Raw genomic sequence first — 27297 nt, 5'->3', positions numbered from 1 at the left:
AGCTGCACTGTAAATGAAGTTTCTATCAATAAGGATTTGGGCACGCAGCCTTCCAATTGGTTTGCAAAATGATGTGGCTCTCCCCTGGTCTGAAACAAGTCTGCCACCTGTCTTAAAGAGAGAATGGCCAGCCTAAATAGGCTCCTGCTGCTGTATGTCATTACGTTTATTGATACGGTTGCAGGAATTACTGATGTTGGCCCCGGTGCATAGGTGATTCAGTTTCTGTGATAAACTCTGTAACCTATTTGATCTTATAGTTAAACCTACCTGAAAAATTAGAGTACTGACAGTGTTAATATCTATCATTCCTTTGACTTTGTCTTTGATATATTATCATTTCTTTCAACATTTCTTATTTTATTTCGTACTACTACATGTATGTAATAGTGACAGTCAAAATAGTGCATGCGATATGTTTGGCTGTGTACCTTTTTTTTTGTGTGTTAAAATTATTTAATTCACCTCAGGTGACGAGAGTTAACATGCTGGGACAACATTCTGTGATCTAACAATGTTAATTTAGTCAACGAAGAACAACGCAGAAAATAATTGTTAACGAACACTTTTAAACCAAGACCAGGACGTGGGCAGAATTCAAACAGGTGATTAAAAACATGAACAAATTGCGGCGTGTGGTGTTAACAAGACGAGATTGGGACTATAATGGTATTGAGGTCTACTGGGACAGTCAAAATTAAACAGGCTGGGTGGACATGTCCTTCAAAATAAGGCGTCCCTGTCATTAAGTTTCGATCGGAATAAGGGATGTTTTGCATATGTGATCTCAGTGTGGCAGTACCGCAGGTGGATGGCCTACCCAAAACATGAACTATTGATCGACAACAATGGCCCGGCTCAGGCACCGAAGGGGGTAGGATAAGGTGACCAGATTGTCGTGTTTTCCCAGCAGTCACATCGTTGTTGATTACCTTAACGTTAGTGAAAAGCGGAGGGAATAGGCGGAATCACACTGATAGAAGTACTTTCTCTTGCGCACGCTCCACTCGTCAGTTCGCACAATGTATATCTGTTATCAAAAGTGTTATGAATAACAGAATTATTACAGTGTGACGTACTAAACACATGTTGTATGTGTGGTGTGTGAGACAGTCCAATGCATTAAAATAGTTGCAGTTTAATCACCGTTAATGCACGCTTTTTAATTCGCGCGCGCGCCTGTGGCACACAGATCTGAGATCACGCTTGTGCAAAAAGTAACATTCAGAAGATCATACACTGTCAGCACTGCCTTAGCGACTTGATTATTAATGATTTAGGAATCGCTACCTTATAGAAAACATGTCTCTGAAGTGGTTCATTCAGAATGTCCTGGAGCATCCCCAGCACTATCTCCTCTCATGGTTCTACACACCCCGATTCATACTGTCAGTTCATACGATTAAAACACTTATACGACATGAAGTGGGTCAGAAAAAGATTGTTTTAAATGAACGTGGATTGAAAATACAATGCATGTCAGATCCGCGTCATGTCAGCAGTGGCAGCTCTTAAAGGAAAATACAAATCAAAAAACATCCTAGATAACTTAGTGTCGGTAATGCAAATTTGTGAAAAAGCTAAAAAGAAATAACTGTTATGAGCTTAATGAAAAATCTATATTTATTTACTAATTTACTGTTTGATGACTTCCGATTCGGCTGAAGGGCACAGGTAAATATGTTTATGTATTATATGGGGTTGCTTCAGGATTGTTTTAAGTTCCCTAAATATCAAGTTTTTTTTTTTCAACTTTTAAAGAGCAGGTCATCTAAGGGGTTTTGAAAAAAATCTATCCTCTGTGCAGTTTATATTGTAGTCTATCCTTAAATGGAAAGAATTGTCAAGTTCCTCTGTGACTCAAAAAAGTGCATGATAACAGTAAGAGCTTGTCTCCCAAACCTGCCGAGTCGGTTCGAATCGCCGTAACGAGTCGTTATATTTTGTGGACTCTGTTGCCTGTACCGGGTGATACGTCACTGGGTAAAAACACATCCTGTCATAATCCCCTGCCTGTGCCCAAATGATGATTACGAAACGAGTATGATCTAGACCAATTAAAACACTTTGTACGGCATTAGTAGATGTTTCTAATCATACTTGAGAAGACGCGGTGTTAAAGGATACCACAGTAAATACAAATCGAAGACTTGTGGTACGAATTGTGGAGTCATTTTATCAAGGAACTGCTTCGGGATATCTGTCCTGGGCCTCTAATCTGACACTGCGCTGACAACAACCGGAGCAACTGAGCACCGCCCATGGACCCTAACAGTATTGCTTTTATCAATAAGGGCCAATTTTTGAATATACTCGTCCTAAAGCACTTGATTTAGGTCAGCAGTTACGTTCACTATGTGCCTTCAGAGTCTCTACTAGTGCACTACTAACCACTCGAGAGGAGAGCACGCTATGTACGTCAAAGGAAGGCCTCCCGACAAATCCTACGAACTGTCCCTCTGACCTCTACTCACTACGCTCTCTATTCCAGTTGGTCTCTGGAATGCCAGTCCGCTGTTAACAAAGGCAGACTTTCATTTCTTCTATTGCTTACTATTCTGGTCTCAGCCTCATGGCACTGACTGAGACCTGGATCAAACCTGAGGACACTGCCCACTCCCGGCAGGCACTCTCCACTCATTTCAACTGTTCCCACACCACTCCCACGACTGGGAGGGGTGGAGGGGGTAGTGGTCTCTATTATCGAAAGATTGGAAATTTGATCTTCAACCATCACTACAGGTCAACGGTTCATTTGAATCACATGCTGTTACTGTAACCCACCCTGTTAAAATCCCACTTTGTGGTTCATTTATCGTCCCCACAGTCAATTGGGAAACTTCATGGAGGAGTGGGACGTGCTGCTATCCAACTAGTCTTGCAGATGGTTACTCCTCTGTTACTGCTTGGTGACTTCAACAAGCCACACTAGATAAACCCCAGGCTGCTGACTTCAACACTCTGCGCGCTTCATTTGCTCTCACCGAGTCGTCGTATACAGCAACTCACAAATCGGGCAACCAACTGGACCTCATCAAACGCGCTGTTGCTCAGTGGACACAATTAGGTACTCCACCTGCACACTCAGACCACTTCCTCATTACTGCTAATCTAGAACTACTCTGAAGTGGAACCCACGCTCCAACGCGGCACCTTTTCGACGGAACTACGCTCCTCTTCCATTCGCTATACTCTGTGGTTGCATCCTCACTTCCTCACTCTCGCAGTTTCAGCTCTGGACACGATAACAGTGCTTACGGACACTTTTTGCTCCACTCTTAACCTCTGCTGGAAAACTTTTGGCCCACGTCGTCTAGACCAGCACCGCCCCACCCCCATCTGCCCCCTGGCTGTCCGCTGGTACTCTGTGAACATCGCTCTAAACTCAGGGCTTCAGAGAGGAAATGGCTCCTTTAAATTTCAAGAAACCATACCGAACCTCAGTGTGTATCAGGTCTCTCCTCTCTCTTTTCTCTGCAAAGTCTTTTTACTGCTAAAAAACAATCATATTACACGGAGACAAGATTAACAACTGTTGTTGACGCTCGGAACATCTTTCAAAAACCTTCTCTTCCTCTTCTTAGGTCCGCCTCCAACTCCCCTCCTCAATCGCACTCTTACAGCTGATTGACTTTGCAGTTTTCTTTAACAAATAAGACAAGAACCATCAGTGACCAAATCTCCCCACCGTCAGGAAGGAGGATAACTCACAATGACTAATGCTCCAGTCTCTCCCTTCTTTCATCACTCTCAGAGACGGGAGTTTCCAACACTTATCCTGTCCAGCATCCATACTACTTGCCCCAACTGGATCGATCCCCACTCACCTCAGTTCAAATCGATTTCTTCGCTATCAGGTCATTACCATTCACTTACTCCACCTTTATTCACTCCTCTCTTCACTCTGGTGGAACAATGTTCCTCAGCATTTAAGCAGGCTCGGGTAAGCCCACTGCTTGAAGAAACAGAAACCATCTCTAAAACTCCACGCCCTATAGAAAACCTACAGACCGGTATCCCTTACTTCCATTCATTGCAAAGCCACTCGAAAGAGCTGTGTTTCAAACCAGCCTCTATGTTTCTTGTACAGAAACAACTCCTGCTATCCTGCAACGCAATCTGATGCTTCAAATAAGTGGCTTCTCATTCCAACCAGATGAGCTGCCGGTAGCTTCGGCATTTCTGAAGCCTGCGTGACTTTCTTGCTGGCAGGAATCACCATCACCTTCAGTACTCATTTTTGCTAAGAACCTGAACTGACTGCTTTTTCCACGTTAATCACCAGATTTCACTATCAACCTTTCTCTTAAAGATGGGATCTTCAACCATACCGCACTCCAAGGACAGGCTTAAAACCTAGGGAGTTGTGAAGGATCCTCATGGTGTCTTTCACAGGGTGAAGTATCTAAAGTCACAACAACCCGAATACGGCAGATTCCCTATGACCCCATTAGGAAGGATCAGACCCTTCTTGGAAGCAAGCCCTTACATTCTCCATCTACAGACGTCATTGGATCTGTCATTCAGGAGCATGGACTTATGTAATGCTATCCTGGCTGGGCCTACGCTGAATGTATAAACTCAACTCTATTTCCATTCCAATCCAGAATGCACCAGCGACGGTTAGTTGCTGGCCATTTCAGCCTGTCTGAGTGACTTTCTGCTGCATGATGTTACCATGGCTACCAGTAGCGCGCGAATCAATTCAAGGTACTAAGCTGCCTACAAGACTGCCACTGGCCAGGTTCCAAAATAACCTAACTCAGCTGTTCACAAAACTTCTGTGCTCCATACAGCTGGGTGTCTGTAAACCATATAAACACCTTCCAGGGACAATCCCAAAACTAGGCGTTGTGTGGATCACTCTCACAATAACCTGGCACAGGACTGTGCAAGCTGGGGGACAACAACTCCCGATCCTGTAGATTGAGCCTTTAAATTCCAAATTACAGCTAGATAGACCCTTCCTGTTGCCACAGCAATCCACCAAATAATACCACGCTCTTGTCTATCTCCAGGGATGAGACTGTTTTGCAATGCAACTCTGGCAAAAACTACCTGCATGTACGGGTCACGCCTCTACAAACTGATCGGGAATTGTCAGCAGCGACTGTATGCTGTTGTTGTTCCGGAAAACAAGCCCATGTTACTTCCTATCATTCAGCATGTTACAAGTGGCTAACAGTCAAAGCTCGCATCAACATGATTAAGGTATGATGATTGCCTACAAAACGACACTGGCACGGCGCCAGACTTTGTGTTTACTTGTATTTCGTTCAATTCTTTGGATCACCCTCCATAGAAGTGTGTTGCGCTCTGAAATGTGAATGACGGCCTTTGTTTGCCATCCAAAAGAGGTCAAACCCCGCACTGACTTTTTCTGGCTGCTCCCAGCTGGGGACTTGACCTCCCGATCTCAGTTCGAACAGCTGAGTCTTTAATCATTTTCAAAACCACTAAGACTTCTCTTTTTTCGCATTGCACTTAACGAAACTAATACTCGATACTAGTTTTCCTCTGTGAGTCATGATCTACCAAAAAAAAAAAAAAAAAAAAACCCTGGCTCACGGTGTTCTTGTTACTAGACTAACTGAGAATTTCATAGCACTGGTATTACGTTGTTGTTTCTTGTTGATTGATTGTTTCTACTGTTCTCAGTTGTTAAGTCGCTGTGGATAAAGAGTCTGCTAAATGATTAAAGTAAAATGTAATGTAATGTTAATCTGGGCTTTTCTCTTCGTTGGCTTCTAATCTCTTTAATTTGGACTAACAAGCTCTCTGAAAACCCACCCCACGACCTTTGTAAAAAAATACAAATTTATACGGGAGGTGTACATTTTTATTTTAGTGCTCAAAAAATAATTTTTTTTGTGCCAAAAAATTTTATGTATCCCCATTTCAGCTTTTGGTTTCCAGGTAAAAACCCGATTTACGTCTTTCTGAAGTAAATTCAAAAATTCGCAGTTTAAAACCCAAGAAATTTCGTTAAATTTTGACTGGGCGGTGTTCTAAATTTTTTTGTTTTTAAAATAAAGAATGTTAGGGTAGCACCGACTTTATAAAAATTTGTGAAAAATTTCGGGTTTTTTTTTGCTACACTTCATTTTCAGGGTTTAAAAGCAGGAGAGTGAGTGATTTCGGTGGTGCTCCCCGTGATACAACTGTTTTGGTTTTTGATTTTAAAAATTAAGACCAAGCGTCTTTTTTCTGTGTTCTTTAAAAATTACAGTAGACATTTTGGTTTACAAACTGTATTTTTTTATCAGTTAGTCACGTTAGCACTCGGCTAACGTATCCACCTGTGTTCACAGTTTAGCAGCTAAACTTTAGCTGTGGGCACGAATCGTTGCATATTTTTTTTTTTTGTTTTTTAAATGTCATTATAAAAACGGATTGACTATATTATTGTTTTATGTAAAGGTGCTTGCCAATGGTAGCGCTGGCTAACTGGCTCAAGGACTCATCTCTGTGCCAATACAACAGGTTTGGCCAGCTGACCAATCAGAGCAGAGTAGGCTTGAGGAAGGGAGGGGCTTGTCCGAACTTGCTTGAAAAAAAATCATTTCAATCATTGGCAAATGACTCTAATATTAAATGTATATTCTGAGAAAATTACAATGTTCTCTGACCTTAGATGCATTTAAACCTGATGTAAGGGACTCCAATACAATATTGGGGACACTTTAAAATACCATATGACCTGCTCTTTAAAGTCTAATAAAATGTTAAAATTGATAGATCTCAATTATACTTGAATGTTGAATGGTTAAATATGGTTAAATTTTATAAATAAAATTTATATTTTATATTGTACAATACTATTTTATAATATAAAAAATATACTGTCGTCCTTCAGTCATAAAGATGCCATTAAACAAATATAAAAAATATACTGTCTTTAGTTGTTTGTACTTTAAATTTTGACAATTTAATGTGAAAGTATTGCAATGTAAAAGTATATTTAAAAACTTTAAATTTAGGTGGGTTTAAATTGTGATTAATCACGTTTTTCAGGGGGAAAAAAAATATGATTAGTTAATTTTTTAATCAATTACATCACTCTTTTTTAAAGGGGTAATCGGATGCCCATTTTCCACAAGTTGATTTGATTCTTTAGGGTCTTAAAACATAGTTTGGTTAAAATTTCTCAATGGTAGGGTAAAAAAGTGTTTTTACCCTGTCAAAAACAGCTATTTTCAGAGCAAGTGTTTTTTTGGCATGCTGCTTTAAATGCAAAATGAGCTCTGCTAGCCCCACCCTCTCTCCGTGCCTCTCTCTGAGATGGTAAACTTTAGTCGCATTTATCGTAAACTTGCAAGTAGCATGTTATAGGAAAGGCATTGTAAAGTTCATTAAAAAACCAAACACTCACTTCTCTGGATGTGAAGCTGGATCCGAATGGTTCGTGCAAAGATAGGCGCATTAGGTAGATCGGGGGTGCATTCCTTTCAAAAGCAAATGTAATGCACTGCGTCTTCAGCGGCTCAGATGTGGGGAGTAAATGATGATGATATGTTCATTATTACATTCAACACCTCAAAGCTTAGGGGACATTCTTGTCTGCATCTGCTCCGGCGTTGAAACAATGGTGGACTGATAATCTTCGATCAAACAATCGTGGAGTGGGCCTTTCGTTTGAGTCACACAGACAGGAATCTGAGGTCGGCTCGATTTGAAAAAATTTAAATAAATAAAATAAATAAAAAAAAAAAAAAAAAAATAAAAAAGACTGGGTGGATGCGGCGTGGATCTTTATGATGGGGTGTGTGTTAACACACACTGCCAACACATTTCAGTTAAAACTGCTGTAAATGTGCATGGTGGTATCCGATGACGTACCCTTTAATTTCTCTTGTTAAAATAACTTAATTCGAGTATCCTTGTGGCACGGGCTGAACAGAAGAGCGTACGCTGCCAGAGTACAGCTCAGATTTGCAAAATGCACTACGCTTATGCGGAGTGGACACAGAGGAGACAATGTTGAATAAAGTGATTTGTTGTATTCATGTACAAAAAGTATGTTGTCATTTCCTAACGTTAGTTGAACCCACTGTGGCAGATGGACTATTCTGATGATGCGTTTCAATACTTTCTGGACCTTGCCTGTGTATTTTACTTTGGCAGTCTTATGCGACAGTCACTAGGACTCAAGGTTTCATTACATCCAATATACTTACTTGTGTTTCTGAATACGAACGAAGCTTTTTTACGGGCTTGGAAACGACATAGGTGTAAGTGGGAGTACTGACAAAATTTTTCATTGTAGGGTGGAGTAGCCCCGTTAAGATGAATCCTGGATCTCATCTGTACTTTATGGATGGAGTTTGGCTGGGCCGTGTAAATTGCATTTGCACATGGGAGGAGAGGAGAGATTCATATGCCTTTGATTCTTTACTGCCTACTTTTAATGCAGCAAATAGTATTTTCCATAATTGTTTATACAAATAAGGCACTTGGCAAAAGACTGATTCACATTTAGGGAAAAATTAAAGATTTCTATACTTGGTCAAGAATAAACGCAGCAAATCTATTATTTGACGCTTAATAATGTCAAATAATAAAATCTTATAATAATAAAATATGTGGAACCAAAACAAGCTATTTGAGGGGCATCTAAATCTCTAAATACTTTTGATTTGACATACTTGTGGTCTGAACAACATACTTGTATTTTCAAACTCCTTTTAACTTGTCAGAAGCTCTCAGCGCTATTTGTTAGCTATTAATCAAGTGCATTACGGCATTAGGAGGTTCTTTCATTGCTGAGAGCAAAAGAGTTGTGATTAATCTATTCAGTAATGTAAACAGCTGGCCCCTGGTTGCATTTGAGATCTACTGACTCATCTTTGAACTCCTGAGTACCCAGGCACCACAAGGGAGTTTGGACGGAGGCTTTCATCGTGCCTTTAAAAGGCGTTAATTTTGTTCAAAGTTTGAGGGGTTCACCTTATCTCTCCCCTTCTCCTTCAATGTTTGTCACATGGATCTTTTCAGACCCCCTCGCAAGAAGGTCCATTAGACGCACAGTGTCCCTGAACGAGTCTGAAACTTCTTTCTGGAAAGGCGGTTAATTATAAATACATAAAAATATGATTTTATTACAGTATGTTTTTCCTCACAGCAATAACTACTAATATTTTTGTATTTATTTTCCCGACAAAAATCAGCCCAGCACAACTATTTTTCAACACTGGATAAGAAAGGTTTCTAAGCAACCAATTATATTACAATGACTTTTGAAGGATAATGTGACACTAAAGACTGAAGGGATAGTGGCTGAAAATTCAGCTTTTGCCCACCGGAGGAATACATTGATATTTTAAAAATATATTAACATGTTAAATTTACAATAATGGTTCCACACTATTTACTGTTTTTTTTTTTTTTTAACAGTATATTTTAATCAATATAATTCTTAAACCCTAAACTTTTGAAAACAAGTATTGTGTGGTAGGATTGTAAAATAACTCCTCTGAACAATGAATGTTAATTATTTTTCAGTAACCCTGAAGTTTCCCGTTATTGTTTGTGTAAAAAAAACAAAAAAAAAAAAAAACAATTCTTGCGTTGAACAGAGGATTTAAACTATCTATCTGTATCAACAGGAAAAAATTATTTATTCAAAATGAATGTCTTCTGTTTATGTACACAATGTGCTCTGCCTCAATCAATCAAAACATTTGATCATTTATTTATTACTAGCTGTTCCTCCCTATGGTCCCCTGGTGGAATAAGACAAAGGTGGATTTCCATATTGATCAATAACACTACGTGCTCCTCCCCGAGCACCACACCAAAACCTGCTGTTCTACCGTATGACCTTATGTGCATACCAGCCTATTAGCTGAGCAGCAGCAAAGGGTGGGGACCCCCCCACTTGGAAGTGCACTGCCTGTCATACATCACAAACAATAATAAAAAACAAAACACACAGACATAAAACCAATTTAGTTATCCTGATCCTCAACACACATGTTCAGGAATAACACAAAAAATTGCTGCAGGTTTGAATCAATATCTTTAGCATAAATCCTTATTAAATGTTAGCCATCGGAAAATTGAATATGTCGTTCTTCTTGTGTAAACTGATCGAGTATTGTAAAACTGTGTTGACAGAGTCCGTTAAAACAGGACAGCGTGCCAGACCCTAGGACCACATTACTATGTTAGGTGAGGAATCTATTTAAAATATTTATAAAGATTTCTGGGGTAGTTGTTCTATCTGCTCAGGTGCCCTTGACCCCTGCTGTATGTGTCCTCATACATATTCATGGGTTAAAACTGGGGGTTGGGGAAAGTTTGTGTTCTGGGGTGTGTTCAAGAATTTCACCAAACACACCTGGGCCGCACTGCAGTCACATAGATGATGATGGCAAAAGCTTTTCCCGCATCAAAATCCCTGTTTTTGGGGCAAGCTAGACTCGGAGGATCGTATAAGTGTAAGCCTCCACCCCGATTTGACAATTGTCAGGGGAATAGACTCCTGGCCTGGAGAAAAACCACTATCTTTCCTGCCCTCGTCCAACGGCACAAGGCCTGTTGAGGAGAGCATGTGATTGTCAAGGAATATGAAAGATGATGGTTTGAGCAAGGGATTAAAAAACTCTTAAACCCAACACTTGCCCCCCAAATGGATATGCGCATTTAGATATGTGCAATGCTTTTAACAGCAATGAGAGGTTACTTTTAACTGTATTCAATTACAGATTACAAAAAAAAAAAAAAAAACAAAAAAAAAAAAATTCAGTAACTTAATCCAAGTCAATAATATAAAAAGTAATAGTATCTGATGTACTTTTGGATTCCTTCAAGTTACATTTACAGTAGGTGGGCAAACCAAAATGCCTAGTACCGCCATGTGTCCTGCCACCACAAGGGCAACCGTGGTCACTGCAAGTCAGTAGCGTTGAAGTTGTTCACAAAACTACCACCAGGTGGCGCAAAAAGTACGTTTTGCAAACGTGACTAACATGTATATTTTGGTTTTGTAAACCTAGAGTCAGGATAAGGAAATCAAAACCATAAAATTATAATATAAACATTAAAAAATCCTTAATCAGAAAATCTTTTTAAAAAATTATCTAAGTGTGATTAGTCGTAGGCCTGCACCTAATTGCAAAAAAACAACAAATCAAAAATGAAAAAAAAAAATATAAATATATATAAATTTACATAAAGGTTCTTAATGCATGTCATGTTTATTAAACAGTCATTATGAAAACCATTAAAATTACACAATTTCCTTGTTGTATTAAGGGGCTGTTATTTCAATCCAAGTTTCTGAAAAAAACTGCAAAAATCCTGACCTGGTCCATTGGTCCAAGTATGTACAAGGCTGCATTTTCATTGACAACTCTATTCGCGTCACAAGTTTACTGTGACTCACACCATATAATAACAAAAATAAATAAGTTGTGCGAACTCAAGATTAGTAGCTTAAAACTGTGTGCATGAAAAACACAAAACTAAGCCACGTGTTAGTTTGGCATCGGGCCTTGTAGTCTGAGGCGGGTGGGTTTCAGCAAAACAGTCCGCACAAGCTTTTTTGGTCCGATTGGCTTCCGTCCATGCTAATTTCTTTGCAGGCGGCTTGGTGTGTCCCAGGCCTTTGAAAGTCTCAAAACCCAACGAAACATTCTTTATCAAAGTTAATACTCTGCCAAGTGACGTAAGAAATTGCCGCCAAAATGTTCACACAAAGAAAGGCGTTGTTGGTTTTCAGTAACCGCAGTTAGTTAGTTAGCTTTGATTGCCGCCATGGCAGGGAGAAAAAAAAAAAAAATGCTGTGTGTTTCTCGGTGAAAGCAAAATCACTTTATTTGACCTTCTGAAAGTCGATGCATCTTAGGAAGCTTTAATATTACTTGGCAACATAACAGCAACTAAATTTTATGGACGATCCTTTCGTGAACCTAGGAGAGGAGGTAATTCTGACTTTGGTCTATGACCAATCTGGCACTTGTGAATCAGCTACTGTAAGTATGTTTTGTTATTAGTTTAAGTAATTTGCTATTGACTGTTTCAAATGCGGAGTTTTGCGTGTCGGTGTAGTGTTGGTGTGTTTGGGTGGGGACGAGGTTGATGACGAGAGAGAGAGAGGAGAGAGAGAGAGAGGGGTGGAGAGAGAGAGAGAGAGAGAGAGAGAGACTGGGTCACCTCACAGAGTCTTAACTGTCCATGGCTTGTATACTGCAAACACATTAGAGCCTTCCATCACGGTGTCTGTCACACAAACTCTGTTCCCTTTTGGGCTGAATTGATGGTAAACTAAGGGACATTATTAACTGTCTTTACATTTATTTTGAAAAATGAAGCTCGTCATTATGGAAGGGCGTTTACATTTCCGACGAGTGCTTGCGGTGTTCGGCCAATCACAATGTACTGGCTCAGTTGGCGAGTCAGAGCATGATTTGCGCTTGTCAGAAGAATGGACTTTTGTAGAAAACAAGGCGTGTTGAACACGGTTGGGGCATAGCGGACCTACAATAAGTGTACATCTTTGAAAAGTATTGTTTTTTTTTGAACATTAAGCATGTCAACATATCAGTTACACCCAATACACAAATAATGATCTTTAAAAAAAAGCCATCATATGACGCCCTTTTAAGTGTCCATTTCCAACCATTAGTTCTCCTTTCCTTGGCAGTTAAAGGGTTAGTTCACCGAAAAAAAGAAAATGTCGTCATTAATGACTCACCCTCATGTCGTTCCAAACCTGTAAGGTCCTCCGTTCATCTTCGGGCAACACAGTTTAAGATATTTTAGATTTAAGTCTGGTATGCTTTGCTGACCCTCCATTGAAAAGGTATGTACAGTATACTTTGGTGATGGTGGAATCTTTTTAATTTTTTCTTGATTGGCGATTGCTCAATCACCTCTTTCCGATTGTACTTGACTGTTGAAGTTACTCATGATGGAATCGATCGAGAGTGGTTCGAACTTTTTACGATCAGGATTGTACAATATTTGACAGTGCACCGCAAGTCGAAGGTCACATTAGAAACAACTTTAAAAAGTTGTATATTGCTTACAGAAGAAAATGTGTTTTTTGTCAATTAATTAATTTTAATGTGAGGTTGAAAAATAAATGGTGCTATTTATCCATCTGTGCTATTCCTCAAACGGGAGCAAGCCCGGGTGTGCAGTGTGGCTCACTGGGCAGTCCAGTATCATTATAAAAAAATATTAAGCCTAAATATAAGATCAGCATTTGAACACTATACTAAACAAAAATTATCTGCATGAGTCTGAAAACATTTTTTATTGCTGCTAAGTAGGGTTGGGACCCGGGAAAACTGGAAAAGAACCAGAACCATGAGCAATTTCTAAGTTTTGGTTCCATAAACCGTTTCTTGTGCGACACGTGACACAAGCGCTGTAAGCAGCCTTTCACCAGTGTTCTTGGCAATTCAAGCGTTTCCACTAAAGCAGGGATAGCCAACTTCGGTCCTGGAGGGCCACTGTCCTGCAGAGTTTAGCTCCAACCCTAATTAACACACCTGAACAAGGCAATTAGTGTTTTCGGGATTACTAGATAGATACAGGCAAGGAGAGTTTTTTATGAGGGCTGAAGCTACTCTGCAGGATAGTGGCCCTCCAGGACCGGAGTGTGCCTATCCCCTGCCCTAAAGGATGTCACAAACCAAATAACAGAAACGCCACCCTGCCTCTCTAATTACTGAGGGCACATTATTTCCAATGACGCGCACGATCCAATCTGTCAAACTCAGAATCTGTCAATTCTTCGTCATCAGTTAGGACCTAGGTGTGCTATTTTGATAGCAAATCTTTTCCTTAGAAAGCCACGTTTCTAGCATTTGTAAAACTGCATTTTCCATCTCAAAAATACATCTAAATTACAGCCGATGCTCTCAATGTCAATGCCAGAAATGTTAATCCATGCGTTTATGACCTCAAAGTGTAGACTATTGTAATGCTTTATTGGGTGGTTTTTCTGCACGCTTAATAAACAAACTCCAGCTAGGTCCAAAATGCAACAGCTAGAGTTTTTACTGAGAACCACGAAGTATGACCATATTTAGCCCGGTTCCTGTCAACACTGCACTGGCTCCCTATCAAACCATGTAAGGCTATAGATTTTAAAAAAATCTTGCTTATTACTTATAAAGCCCTGAATGGTTTAGCACCTCAGTATTTGAACGAGCTCTTGTTACATTATAGTCCTCCACGTCCGCAAAACTCTGGCAATTTGATAATACCTAGAATATCAAGATCAACTGCGGGTGGCAGATCCTTTTCCTATTTAGCGCCTAAACTCTGGAATAACCTACCTAACATTGTTCGGGAGGGCAGACACTCTTGCAGTTTAAATCTAGATTAAAGACCCATCTCTTTAACCTGGTTTACACAACACACTAATATGCTTCTAATATCCAAATCCATTAAAGGTTTTAGGCTGCATTAATTAGGTAAACCGGAACCGAGAAACACTTCCCATAACACCCGATGTACTTGCTACATCATTAGAAGAATGGCATCTACACTAATATTAATCTGTTTCTCTCTTATTCCGAGGTCACCGTAGCCACCAGATCCGGTCTGTATCCAGATCAGATGTCACTGCAGTCACCCGAATCCAGTAATGTATCCTGAAAGACAGCGGAGAGCAGGACAACTAGATGAGCCCCCACGACCACGGGACAAGACCACAGGAAACAGATGATTCGTCTGCACAATCTGACTTTGCTGCAGCCTGGGATTGAAACTGCTGGTTTCGTCTGGCCACGAGGAGAACTGGCCCCCCAACTGAGCCTGGTTTCTCCCAAGGTTTTTTCTCCATTCTGTCCACCGATGGAGTTTTGGTTCCTTGCAAACTGTCGCCCATGGCTTGCATAGTTGGGGACACTTCATTTTACAGCAATATTGTTGACTTGATTGCAAATGATTGAACAGATACTATTTAAACTGAACTGAGCTGAATGATGACGTCACTGAATTCAATGATGAACTGTTTTTACTGTAATTTTGCATTATTGAAACTGTTTTCCTAATTAATGTTGTTCAGTTGCTTTGACACAATCTGTTTTGTATAAAGCATTATATAAATAAAGGTGACTTGACTCCACAGATGTGCCACATCGTGTCTTTAACTGCCGAACACGTTTCCCACGACTTTACGCGCACTCGCGCCTTTGATAACTGTGCACGTCATTTTGTCTGACTGTACATGTACCAGCAGCGCGCAGCACCTGCCGCCACTAAATTACATTATATTTGTCCCATATTCTCATTAATATACATACTGACTTCAACTTGGGACCACTAAATAAATAGACTGCTATTGTTATATATGTACTGAGGGTTAGATTATTTAGTGTACAGGTAATGTCAGAGTTAATAAACAAAGTGATAGAAAATATTTATTTTCATGCATTTTAAATGTTTAAAAATGTGGAAACCACTCATAGCATCACACCCATCTCCTGACTGCATTATTATTTGTAAAATATGGGCTTTATGGAGTGTGTGTATACATGGTTATAAGTATAACAGTTTTTATATTCATTTTACATTAATTTAAGGAAATGAACAAGTGTCTTAGCCCTCAAGGGACTATTTGGCCAACCAGCTTATTCCTGCTTGAAAAGCAAAATGTTATTGATTGTGTAAAAAACATAAACTTTCAAGCCCATGCGGACTGATGGACTAGCATTACTCAACATTAATTACCACCTTAAAGCAACACTACATTCAATGAAGGTAAAATAGTAAAAAACATAATAATAGTTAATTTAAATGGAACCGGAATTAGAACCTGAGAATTTGTATACTGTAATATGTGTTGAATTTTGACATTGCCAAACTTTAAATTAAGTTGACAGTAAGTAATAAACAGTATTGAGCATTAAGTAGTTGAGTATTGTGCATTTTTCTTTATTGGAACCAGAACCGTTAGGCGGAACTGGAAAATCTCTAACGATTTCCCAACCCTATTTGCTAAGTGAGATGAATGAAGAGTGCGTTTGTCTTGCATGCACAAACAATGTTACTTAAGTTAATCTGTCCAGTGTTACAAGCAAAAAACTTTTTTAATATACTTAAGTTATTTTTTAAATTATTAATATTATTATTAAATTCATTCAAATAAAATAATATATAAAATGATTAATACAGATGTGTGTATTCTGCAGTTCGCCGTTTTATGTTAGACCATTTTTTTTCTTTTTAGATATAGCATGTCCATTTTACACTGTTCAACCCGTAGTGTGAATGAATTCTGTCCTGCTGGAGGAGGTTGGGGTTTGGGTGTAGTTATCTTGCCCTTTCATATAGTAAGTGTCTGATGAGCATTCAAACTTGCTGAGCAGGTTTAAGCAAAGTGTCTGCTTTAGGACAAATGCCTCGGTTTGGCTTTTGCAATTTTTTGCAATGGGCATTACATACTGTACAATATAATACGGTTTTGTTTTGTTTTTTTCTCAGGAAAGATGAGGTGCCTCTGAGAGAGAGAGAAATAAACTGGACCGAAAAAGATGCGCTTTTTTTTTTTCTGGCAGAGAGACAAAAACTTTTGTTCTTAATTTATTTGCTGCTTTGTACTATTTTCAGTTTTGCACTGTTTTAATTGTACACAGCAACGCTGCAGTCGTTTTGGCAATACAAAAGTAAAAATATAGTGCAGTAATAAGAAACTGTCCCGAGACATCATGTAGGCCTAATGATTTTTAGTTTCATTACTGGGCAATTCCAGCAATAAGGACATGACATTTGCAGTCAAAACCTGAAATATAAATTCTCAAAGAATGTATTCATTACCAATATTCTGAACCATTTCTTTATGTTTTTCTAAGTCCCAAGTAGAGTCCAGACATCAGAAAAGTATTAGTCTATGAACATGTTTTATAGGCTATTTTGGATTTGGGAAATACACGTGTTATGGTGGAAAAAAAAAAGTTTTTGGGAGGCAATATATTTTGTAGACTTTCTGTGATTTAAAATGGACAAACCAAAGCAACTTATCTGCAGAATGGAGAAGGGTTGACCATTAACAAAACATAAAATATACATTTTATTTCAATTTTAATTTTTGTGTTTCAGAGGAAAAAGGAATGTTAAGGATGTGACATCTCTCCGTTACGAACCGTTCTGAAAGCAGAATTTATGCAAATGCGTATAAATGCTAAACTTTTACAGATTTCTAGTAGCCTACTGGACGCGCCTTCAGAGAGAAAATCAACCTTCATTCACATTATATAATCAGAGTATTTCCTTTCGTTTTGAATTGGTTCCTTTAAAAGTAAACATTTTTCTTATGTATGTGAGGCACCCCAGTTTTTCGTTATTTCATTATCAGAAAAAAAAAAAAAAAGTGATCAAGTGGGCGCCTCCCTGTCATGCATGCGCATTAATACTTTCCGCAGAAACACTTAAATATGAATAGTAATTGAGCACATTTATTTTAGGTTAACGCTACAGTATGGGATCTGCATTAAAATAAATCTTCACAAATCTACATACGAGACAGGTGCAGTTATAACCTGTAAATTGAAGGCTATTAGACATTTTAAAATGATCTGCCACTCCTATTCGTTGATCATTAGTGTTCTTGTCGCAGTCATAAACATGTTTTAATTACTCTCATATTCTTTTTTTAATAAATCGCTTACGCATAATAATAAAGATACGAACAAGGTTAGGTCAAATTGTACAAATATAAAATGCTATAGACTGTGAAGAAGATTGCAGTTTCACATTTTGCATATGCATAAAGTGAATTATTTGTACATGCAATGATACAAAAAAACAAGATTTGTAATGAAAAAAAATAGACAAATAAGAATAAATGATGTAACCCCTCAGCACATTTCTTGAGCGTCTCACTCTGCAGCATGCACACCAAACAACCAAATCTTGCACTCTCAAAGCAGATAGCGACACAAATTTTTAAATAAGATAATAGTGACAATGAACATTATATGACATTTAAATTAGTTTTGACAATTTATCCTTCAGTCTGCCTGTGCATTTCTGACTGGGCTGGATGTCCACGATGTTCTCGTTGAGAATGCAATTTCTAAAATGTTATTAGAATAAATTCATTTCTAAAATGTTATGATACGGAAAGCCTGAAACAGATCACAGAAGTATATAGACCTACACAGTAGGCTACCAGTCATCAGCATACTTATAATGAGAGAGAACTTGAGCTTAAACAGAGGACGTTTAATTAATCCGTCCCTTCTTTTCAGTTTCAGTGATTTAGCTAAATCGGTTTAAAGTTTATTTATCCGTTTCTTGTTTTTAGTTAGGCCTAAATAATGGGAGCGAAATTATAAAGTCCCTAACGTTGTACTAAAATAAAGGAAATAATTCATAAAATATGCAACAATTTCTTAATTAGTGAACATATATCTTTTCCCCACGTAGTTCTTTGTCAAAATAAAGGACAGGTAACGAATCAAAGTATGTGCGACAAAAATGCATGCTGTTTTATTAAAGGAATTTTAATATATAAATTAAAAATGTATTTGTGACAAATATTAAGTAATGGAAGAATATTGACATTTAGAATCCATGTATGTAGCCTAGCCTGAAAGGCTACCGTTTTTAATGCTCCGATCATCCAGAATGCTCCAAAGTAAACCACCATTTCTTAAGGTAATATAACACATTATTTATATTATATAAAATAATGTTGCATACCTGTTAAATGTTTCAAATCTGAAATATGGTGTAATACTTAGCATAAATATAAGCACAGGCTCATACACTTGCCATTTATCCTGCTTAAATCTGTTCTAAATGAGAAATGCACATAACTTAAGTACTAAATTTGCATCGGTGAATATGAAATTTTATCTAGACCTACAGTGTTTTTCTTTCATTTTTCGCCAACTGCAGCCATCAAATGTAACATCGGCAAGGCAAAGCTGACAGCTATTTGTGAAAATGCACTTTGAAGCGATAGCTTGATAACTTGTGGTTAAATCGTCACTCAGCGGTCAAGCGCTGCAAATGCGTTTTGCAGACGCAGTGGCGGTGCCGCCCATGGCGGTAGAAAGCACGTTCTGGTTGGCCACCTACTGTAAATATAGTCAAAAAGCAATAAAGTACTTTTATTTAATTATAACTTTAAAATTAAAACAAATAAAAACTATAGTAAAACTATTTGAAACTATTAAAATTGTGTCTTGTTTCAGCATCTAGATATTACAGCCCTTATAAATATTTATATAAAAGGCTATGCAGACATCTAGTGGCTATACAGTTTTATTTTATTATTATTATTATTATTTTTTTTTTAATTTCTTTAACTTGTGCAAGGAGAGTCTTGAAAGATCTCTCTTAGTCATAGCCAATAAAGCATCATCTTTTATAGATTTCCCAAAGTTCTAATGTATTAAACAAAAGAAAAAACTGTCAATGCAATAAAAACATTGAATAATTGTTTTCAAGATATTTAAAAAATGTTTCAGCAAAGATTTAAAAATTGAAAGGAAAAAGAACAGACTAAATTTGTAGGCTGTACATTGCATTTTATTACATTCAGAAATAATGTAGGCTAAAATAATGGTAAAAAAAAAACCTAAATTACAAACAATTAGGCTATTTTAGTTCCCTTCTTTCCACAACAAATACAACAATAAAGTTGTATTTAGGCTTAATATAAGCGTCAAGCCAAAACAAATTAATTTAAAAACTAAACTGAATCCTACTTCTCTCATTCTGGACAAATCCAAATGTTTCCATATTCGCAAAGTATCTGGATGTTAACCTACTATTTTTATTATGTAAACTATAGGCCTTGTTCTTCACTCGCATTATCGATGTAAAAACATCATACTTTACATATAGGCTATATCAGCAGAGAGGCGCTGGTCACACTAAATGGCACATACTGTACTATGGACTATTTAAATTCAGCAGTGTAACTTTTTCTGTTTCTTTAACTGTATTTTATTTCGATAATGGACAGGCTGCGATGTCAAATTAGCATAAATTTGTGTGAGGCACTGACGCGATCACTGCCTTGTTTTTCCAACTGTTACTCCGTAATTTATGGTCATACCAGTGCTGGTTTATCATACAGATAGAAGCAAAGCATCATTCAAAACTGTAAATCTTTTGTAAAATAAAAAAAACTGCTTTCTGCCATCTCGTTTTTTTTCTGTGAACTTATCGTTCACATTGCAACTCATCATTACAATTATCCGAAACTCAGCACAATTTTTTTATTTCGTTTTGTTAATTTGTTAATGATTTAAGTGAAATATTTGTATATAGGCCTATATATATTCCTTTTTTTATGTAGCCTATATAGTTTTATTCTGTTTTCTCCAGTGATGTGACTGTGTGCAATAAGATATAAAAGTAATATGAGGTATGTGCCAGGTATGTGATGTTCATTTATTTATTGCAACATGACACAACAGCAGTCAAAACATTTGAACAGTAAGATTTTTAATGATTTTGTAAAGAATTCTCTTCTGCTGACTAAGCCTGCATTTATTTGATCCAAATACAGAACAGTTGCATTTGCTAAAATTGTGAAATGTTTTTACTATTTTAAATAACTGCTTTCAATTTGAATGTATTTTAAAATTTAATTTATTCCTGTGATCAAAGCTAAATTATCAGCATCATTCCTCCAGCCTTACTCCAAGTGTAACAAAATACACTATACCATTCAAAAGCTGGGAGTGAGTATATATAGAAATTAAAACTTTTATTTAGCACACAAGTATATTAACTGGTGTAAAAATTAAAAACTGTTTTGGAAGTAAAGCCAGTAGTATGTGACACTAGAGCAATAAAATCACCCATCAACCTTGCCTGTACAACTTTATAGTCGATCTTTAACTCATGTGATGCCCATGTAAATCTTGTTTGGCAAAGAATAACTGACACCTTCCACAAGCTGTTTAGAGAAATAAATCCAACCACGTAAACTGTCAATTATTTCTTCAGAATTAATTAAAATATATAAATATTTAGTGATTAAAAAATAAATCAAAATAAACATGCAATGCAATAAAATAAAAATGAAAAAATAAATCAATTAATAATATACAATAAATAAATATTAAAAGTGAAGCATGTCATTTCTGCACCTACAGCAGCACATAACAGAATTACAATACGAAAGTGTGGCCCAGTAACTTGACCAATAGTGTGAGTTTGGGGTGGGACCACCCCAAAAGTAAAATAAATAAATAAATAAATAAATAAAAAAGAAATCAGATGCATGTGTGTTAGGTTAGAGGCCATCTATATGACAGATCATCCCTTAAAAGTTCCCTAAATAAACTGTTAACTTTTCTATACGTCCCACCCAAACCTGTTTCAATTAAACATACAAAAAGACAGGAAATAAAGCAACTAATTAATATTTGAAACGCTGTTTGACAAAAAAAAAAAAAAAAAAAAAATCTACTTTAAAATGTATATTTTTAAACATTATACATCAATATACATAGACTTTTACTATTAGACAGTAAAACAACAAACATTAGAAGTCAAAGAGCCCTCAAGCTGTACCTTTTTCCTCAACTCTTTTATCACAGCTGTCATCATGTCCTGGTAGTAGGACTCTCCCCTCTCTTCTATGCGGATATCCAGGCAGTTGTAGACCTTTTGAAACTCTACATCAGCAAAGGGGAAGGGACAAAGACGGTTTAATTACAACAGTCACACCACAGGAAAATCAAATGTGGCACTCTCCTGAATTAACAATGCCTGATTGGATGGCATCATCAGAAAAAAAATAAACACTAATTGACCATTCATTAGACAAGCCTTAGTGGGGACTGATTTTGGGGGAGACTGAAGGGCCTGATTAAGGGATAAAAAGTAGATGCTGTCTAGAGCTGGTGTCACAAGGAACAGACACGCCAAACAGTGGTGCATGGCATCACTTCACTGCTTTAACAGAAGCTTCAGAACTTGGAAAAAAAACGCATGATCCCTGTATTTCACCTTTATTTGTTTGTAATGAAAAGGAAACAATTATAACTTTTGAGTTAAGCACTCCTTCAATAATCGCACCTGCAAAGAAGTATCAGTACACTGTAAAAAATAACTGAATTTAAGGGTACGAGACTGTAAAAATGCTACAGAAAAAACCTGTTAAATGGTTAACGGTAAGTTCACCCCCACTATATACGGTTAAAAACTGTATTGGACATTTAATTTGACGGTAGTATACAGTTTTTTGAAGTGGGGAAAAAGAACATATAATTTACAGTGAATAACCGTAAATTGACATTCGGAGAACTTCCGAGGGTTTCCTTTCAAATTTGGTGTTTTTTCTGTTTTTGTTTTTTTGTTGAAAATAACTATGTTTCTTCTTCAGAGTTCCAGCGGGTCCTTAAAAAGTCATAAGTCTTAAATTGTACAAGAAAGTCTTATTTATGATTTCAAGAGGTTTTAAATTTGGGTACGGACCAGAATTGCGGTTCAGCTTAATGTGACGAAATTCAAAAGGCTATGAATTTGTTAAATAAACACGAGCGGTGCAAGTTTCAAAGTCAGGCGCTGCACTGCTTTGTGTAATGCAGGTGGCGCTGTAATCAAATCATTTTGGTGTGTTCTGTGTGAGGTGACAATGGTACACACAAAGTTTGTTGTCATTATGTCAAAGCTTTGCAAAGATATAGCCTTAATGTCCTTTTGGCACCATGCCTAAAATTTGAAGCAGCACTGTACAAAAATGGCTTTGTCTATCGCATGAAATACATAACATTTTCTCAGTACAGTCTGAAGATGATCTGACTCTATTTTGGTGAAAATCGGACCAAAGGTCAAGGAGGAGTTAAAACAGTAATATTTTAACAAATCAAAATGGCGGACAGGAAGATCGGCTTACTATGGCATAGTTGGTATCTATGTTGTCGGCATGAGTCAATGAATATTTTGAGACCAGTTTCATTACAATACGCTAATGCAATCAAAAGTTATTAGCATTTTTGGAAATTGAATTATTAATGGTTAATGAATGGTTTATTACTCCTGACCAATAGGTGGTGCTTTTACCAAATTGCTGTGCCGTGGTCAATTTGATTTAAAAACTATTAAAATAACTATTAAAAACTTACGATTTTTAAATTTAACTCAGTTAGCTGGATTTGATTGTTGACAATATCTTTCAAGCAAAATCAGTGAGGCACTAAACGAGAACCATTTCATATAACGACACAAAATCCATAATTTTTTGGCAACATGGTCTGAAGATGATCCGAATCAAATTTGGTGAAAATCGGACAGACGGTCTAAGAGGAGTTTGAAAAAGTAGGTTTTTAACAAATCAAAATGGCAGACAGGAAGTTCAGTCAATTATGGCAAAATTGGTATCAATGTTCTCAGCATGATCCAAGGAACCGATATGATAGATATGAGACTGAAAAAGTTATTAGCATTTTTAGAAATTTCATTATAACTTTTGACCACAAGGTAGCGCTGAACCCAAACTTTTTGAGTACCGTCAGGGCATAGTGTCAAAGATGTCAATGTGTTCGTCAATTATAAAATTTTATGACAAAATTCAAAATGGCCGACATGGGAAAAATGGATATGGTTCGACTTGGCATGCTCCACCCAATCTAAAGAGACCAGATTTGTGATTTTTTGGTCAAACCATTCAGAAGTTAAAAGCAGAAATATGAATTTTTAGCCTATTTGTAGTAAAAACTGCAGTTATACAAATGGCAATAGTTACACTTTTACTATAATAAAACCATGGTTAATTTTTTATGAGGCTGGTGTACTGCAAATCTCTGAACACATCTAGTGTGTGCATTCAGAAATATCCTGAATCCGGAAATCTCTGTGCATCTCAAGTGTATGGTCGTGTACGCGACCAACATAAACAAAACAGCAAAAAACCCTAAAAGAGATTACACCTTAAGTTTAACTGAAACTTCCCATGTCAGATTTATCCTGGAAATTCCTCTTTTCACGTAGTGTTATCGATCATGAGCCCCACATTTAGCAAGGCAGAAAAACATTCAGTCTACTTGAAGGAAGACGTATTTCATTGCAAGTTAATGCTGTTAAATGAAAAAAAAAAAACAAAAAAAAAAAACAATGTAGGCTTTTCTTAAACTTGGACCTCGTTATATTGAAGTACAAATCCAAACACCAGAAGCAACCTACACTCTCTAGGTGTTCTTTCATTAAAAAGTATGCATTTTATTATTCACAGGCTATATGGTTGAAATAATATTTTAGTTCAAAACTTTAAGTGCCATTGTTTAAAAAAAATGCTTTATTGATTAACATTTCATTGACCTTTAGTTATGCTTTAAAATTACATGCCATTTGTAATTCACACAGTATTTTCACCTCCTAAATTACTACCCTTGTAAAGTCACAATCCTATAATGGTAAAATTTACTCAGGCCGATGGCATTTTTTGTATGACATTATTTATTTATTTATTTTTTTAATAATTGCACATAAAACTGAAGCAAAACAAATATGATTATTTCTGAAAACTTTTTAACTGCAGTCAGATATAGGCCTACATTATTGTACATTACAAATATTTGGATCGTACCTTATTCTGTCCCTTATTTTCTTAAATAATAAAAGAGAAAGAATCACAATTAGCCCTTATTTTCCCCATTTCTTAAGTTAATTGGCAAACCCTAATGATAATGTAATTTTATTTTTGATTCCCCTGACAGTGGCACCCTTCCTCAAACAAAGAAACCAAAAACAAAAAACATCAGTTGTAAGAGAGTATGCGAGTGGGTGCTTGGGTTTCCGAAATGGAAAATGAAGACAGCTCGTTATCACTCTCTAAAAAATTTATAGGATGAAAAGTCATGATAACATTTTTAAGTTAGGCTATTTTAATTCATAGAAATTTAAGCAATTTAAAGCTTTATATATACAGTGGGTATGTAAAGTATTCAAACCCCCTTAAATTTTTCACTGTTATATACTGCAGCCATTTGCTAAAATCATTTAAGTTATTTTTTTTTCTCAATGTACACACAGCACCCCATATTGACAGAAAAAAAAACAAAATTGTTGACCTTTTTGCAGATTTATTAAAAAAGCAAAACTGAATGTCACATGGTCCTAAGTATTCAGACCCTTTTCTGTGATACTCATATTTAACTCAGGTGCTGTCCATTTCTTCTGATCATCCTTGAGATGGTTCTACACCTTCATTTCCAGGTGTTTTTGATTATACTGATTGGACTTGATTAGGAAAGCCACACACCTGTCTACATAAGACCTTACAGCTCATAGTGCATGTCAGAGCAATTGAGAATCATGAGGTCAAAGGAACTGCCTGAAGAGCTCAGAGACAGAATTGTGGAAAGGCACAGATCTGGCCATGGTTACGAAAAAATTTCTGCTGCACTTAAGGTTCCTAGGAGCACAGTGGCCTCCATAATCCTTAATGGAAAGACCTTTGGGATGACCAGACCCCTTCCTAGAGCTGGCTGTCCGGCCAAACTGAGCTATCGGGGGCGAGAAGAGCCTTGGTGAGAGAGGTAAAGAAGAACCCAAAGATCACTGTGGGCTGAGCTCCAGAGATGCAGTCGGGAGATGGGGAGAAAGAGAATTGTAGAAAGTCAAACATCCCTGCAGCCCTCCCTCCAAAAGTCTGGGCTTTATGGCAGAGTGGCCCGACGGAAGCCTCTCCTCAGTGCAAGACACATGAAAGCCCCGCATGGAGTTGGCTAAAAAACAGAGAAATAAGAAGAATTCTCTGGTCTGATGAGACCAAGATAGAACTTTTTGGGCCTTAATTCTAAGCGGTATGTGTGGGAGAAAAACCAGGCACTGCTCATCACCTGTCCAATACAGTCCCAACAGTGAAGGGCATGGTGGTGGCAGCATCATGCGGTGGGGGTGTTTTTCGAGCTGCGGGGACAGGACGACTGGAGGTGTGCATTCGAGGGAAAGATGAATGTGGCCAAGTTCAGGGATATCCTGGACGAAAACCTTCTCCAGAGTGCTCAGGACCTCAGACTGGGCCGAAGGTTCACCTTCCAACAAGACCATGACCTTAAGCACACAGCTAAAAATACTGAAGGAGTGGCTTCACAAACAACTCCGTGACATGTTCTTGAATAGCCCAGCCAGAGCCCTGACTTAAACCCAATTGAGCATCTCTGGAGACCTGAAATGGCGGTCCACCACTGTTACCATCCAACCTGACAGAACTGGAGAGGATCTTGCAAGGAGGAATGGCAGAGGATCCCAAATCCAGGTGTGAAAACACTTGTTGCATCTTTCCCAAAAAGACTGTGCTCGACTCATAAATACTGAGCAAAGGGTCTGAATACTTAGGACCACACTTGATGCGGTATTTCACGTTTTTCTTGTTTAATAAATGTGCAAAAAATGTCAACAATTCTGTGTTTTTTGTCTGTCAATATGGGGTACTGTGTGTACATTAAATGAGGAAAAAAATGAAATAAATGATTTTAGCAAATGGCTGCACATATAACAGAGTGAAAAATTTAAGGGGGTCCTGAAAATACTTTCCGTACCCACTGTATTTTAACAACACTGTTAAAATACATAATGTAATATGCCTATACATAATATTGAACATAACCAGCTTTTTTTTATTTTTTTATTCTTTATTTTTGAAACACTGGGAACAATACAATAGCCAGATTTACAATAACCTCATGGTCACAGTTCCAGTCTGTGATCTAGATCAAGGTTCTCCATTCCCACATTCTCATTTTTGTAAATCTAATGAGCACAGATATAGAACACAAACAAAGGGTGCATTACTATACATACAAATCTCTAATACATATAACACAAAAGATAACACAATTATTTTAGTTAATAAACGATACATAAAAATACAGTAGCAATAAAAATCAACCCTTGATTACCATTATCTTTGCAACTTTCAGGACAACATTTCCTGCATGTTGTGTTTGATTAACATAGGATACCCATTTTGACCATAAGACTACAAATCTATTCATCTGCAAGCGGAGTGAAATGTTAGTCTTTTCCATCTGGTAGATTTCATTAACACATTCTATCCATTTTTCCAGAGTAGGGGGATCAGGGAGGAGCCAGTGTCTGGTGATAGTTTTTCTTACGGGCAATAATTAAAATTCTGAATAAATACTTTGCATAATCAGGTAAAATAGCTGTGTTTACCCAAAATGAAAGTTGGTAAAGTTAAAGGGTATTTTTCATGTTGAGAATATTTTCGATATCTTTGTGTATCTCTATCCAATATTGTTTTATTACTGGACAATCCCAGAATATATGCCAATGGGTTGGCATCTTTCACTTCCACACTGCCTACAGCACTTAGTCTCCTCCCCGGAGCCAGAAATTTTCTGT

At 37.4% G+C, this 27297-nt stretch overlaps 1 protein-coding gene across 1 annotated transcript in view; it reads right to left on the bottom strand.

Annotated features, from left to right (window-relative positions):
- Positions 1-21432: 21432 nt before the first annotated feature.
- The window catches only part of LOC109047049 (arginine--tRNA ligase, cytoplasmic-like), an 82318-nt gene continuing 76453 nt past the window's right edge, over positions 21433-27297 (bottom strand). Inside the window, exon 9 of the mRNA XM_042756019.1 lies at positions 21433-21602. Coding sequence (XP_042611953.1) covers positions 21448-21602 — 155 coding nt within the window. The 3' untranslated portion in view covers positions 21433-21447. The remainder of the gene's footprint in view (positions 21603-27297) is intronic.

This window comes from Cyprinus carpio, unplaced genomic scaffold, assembly GCF_018340385.1.
Source record: "Cyprinus carpio isolate SPL01 unplaced genomic scaffold, ASM1834038v1 S000006768, whole genome shotgun sequence".
In the NCBI taxonomy this organism is placed as follows: domain Eukaryota; kingdom Metazoa; phylum Chordata; class Actinopteri; order Cypriniformes; family Cyprinidae; genus Cyprinus; species Cyprinus carpio.
The sequence above is the reverse complement of the archived record's forward strand: the minus strand, read 5'-3'. Positions and strand labels throughout refer to the sequence as shown.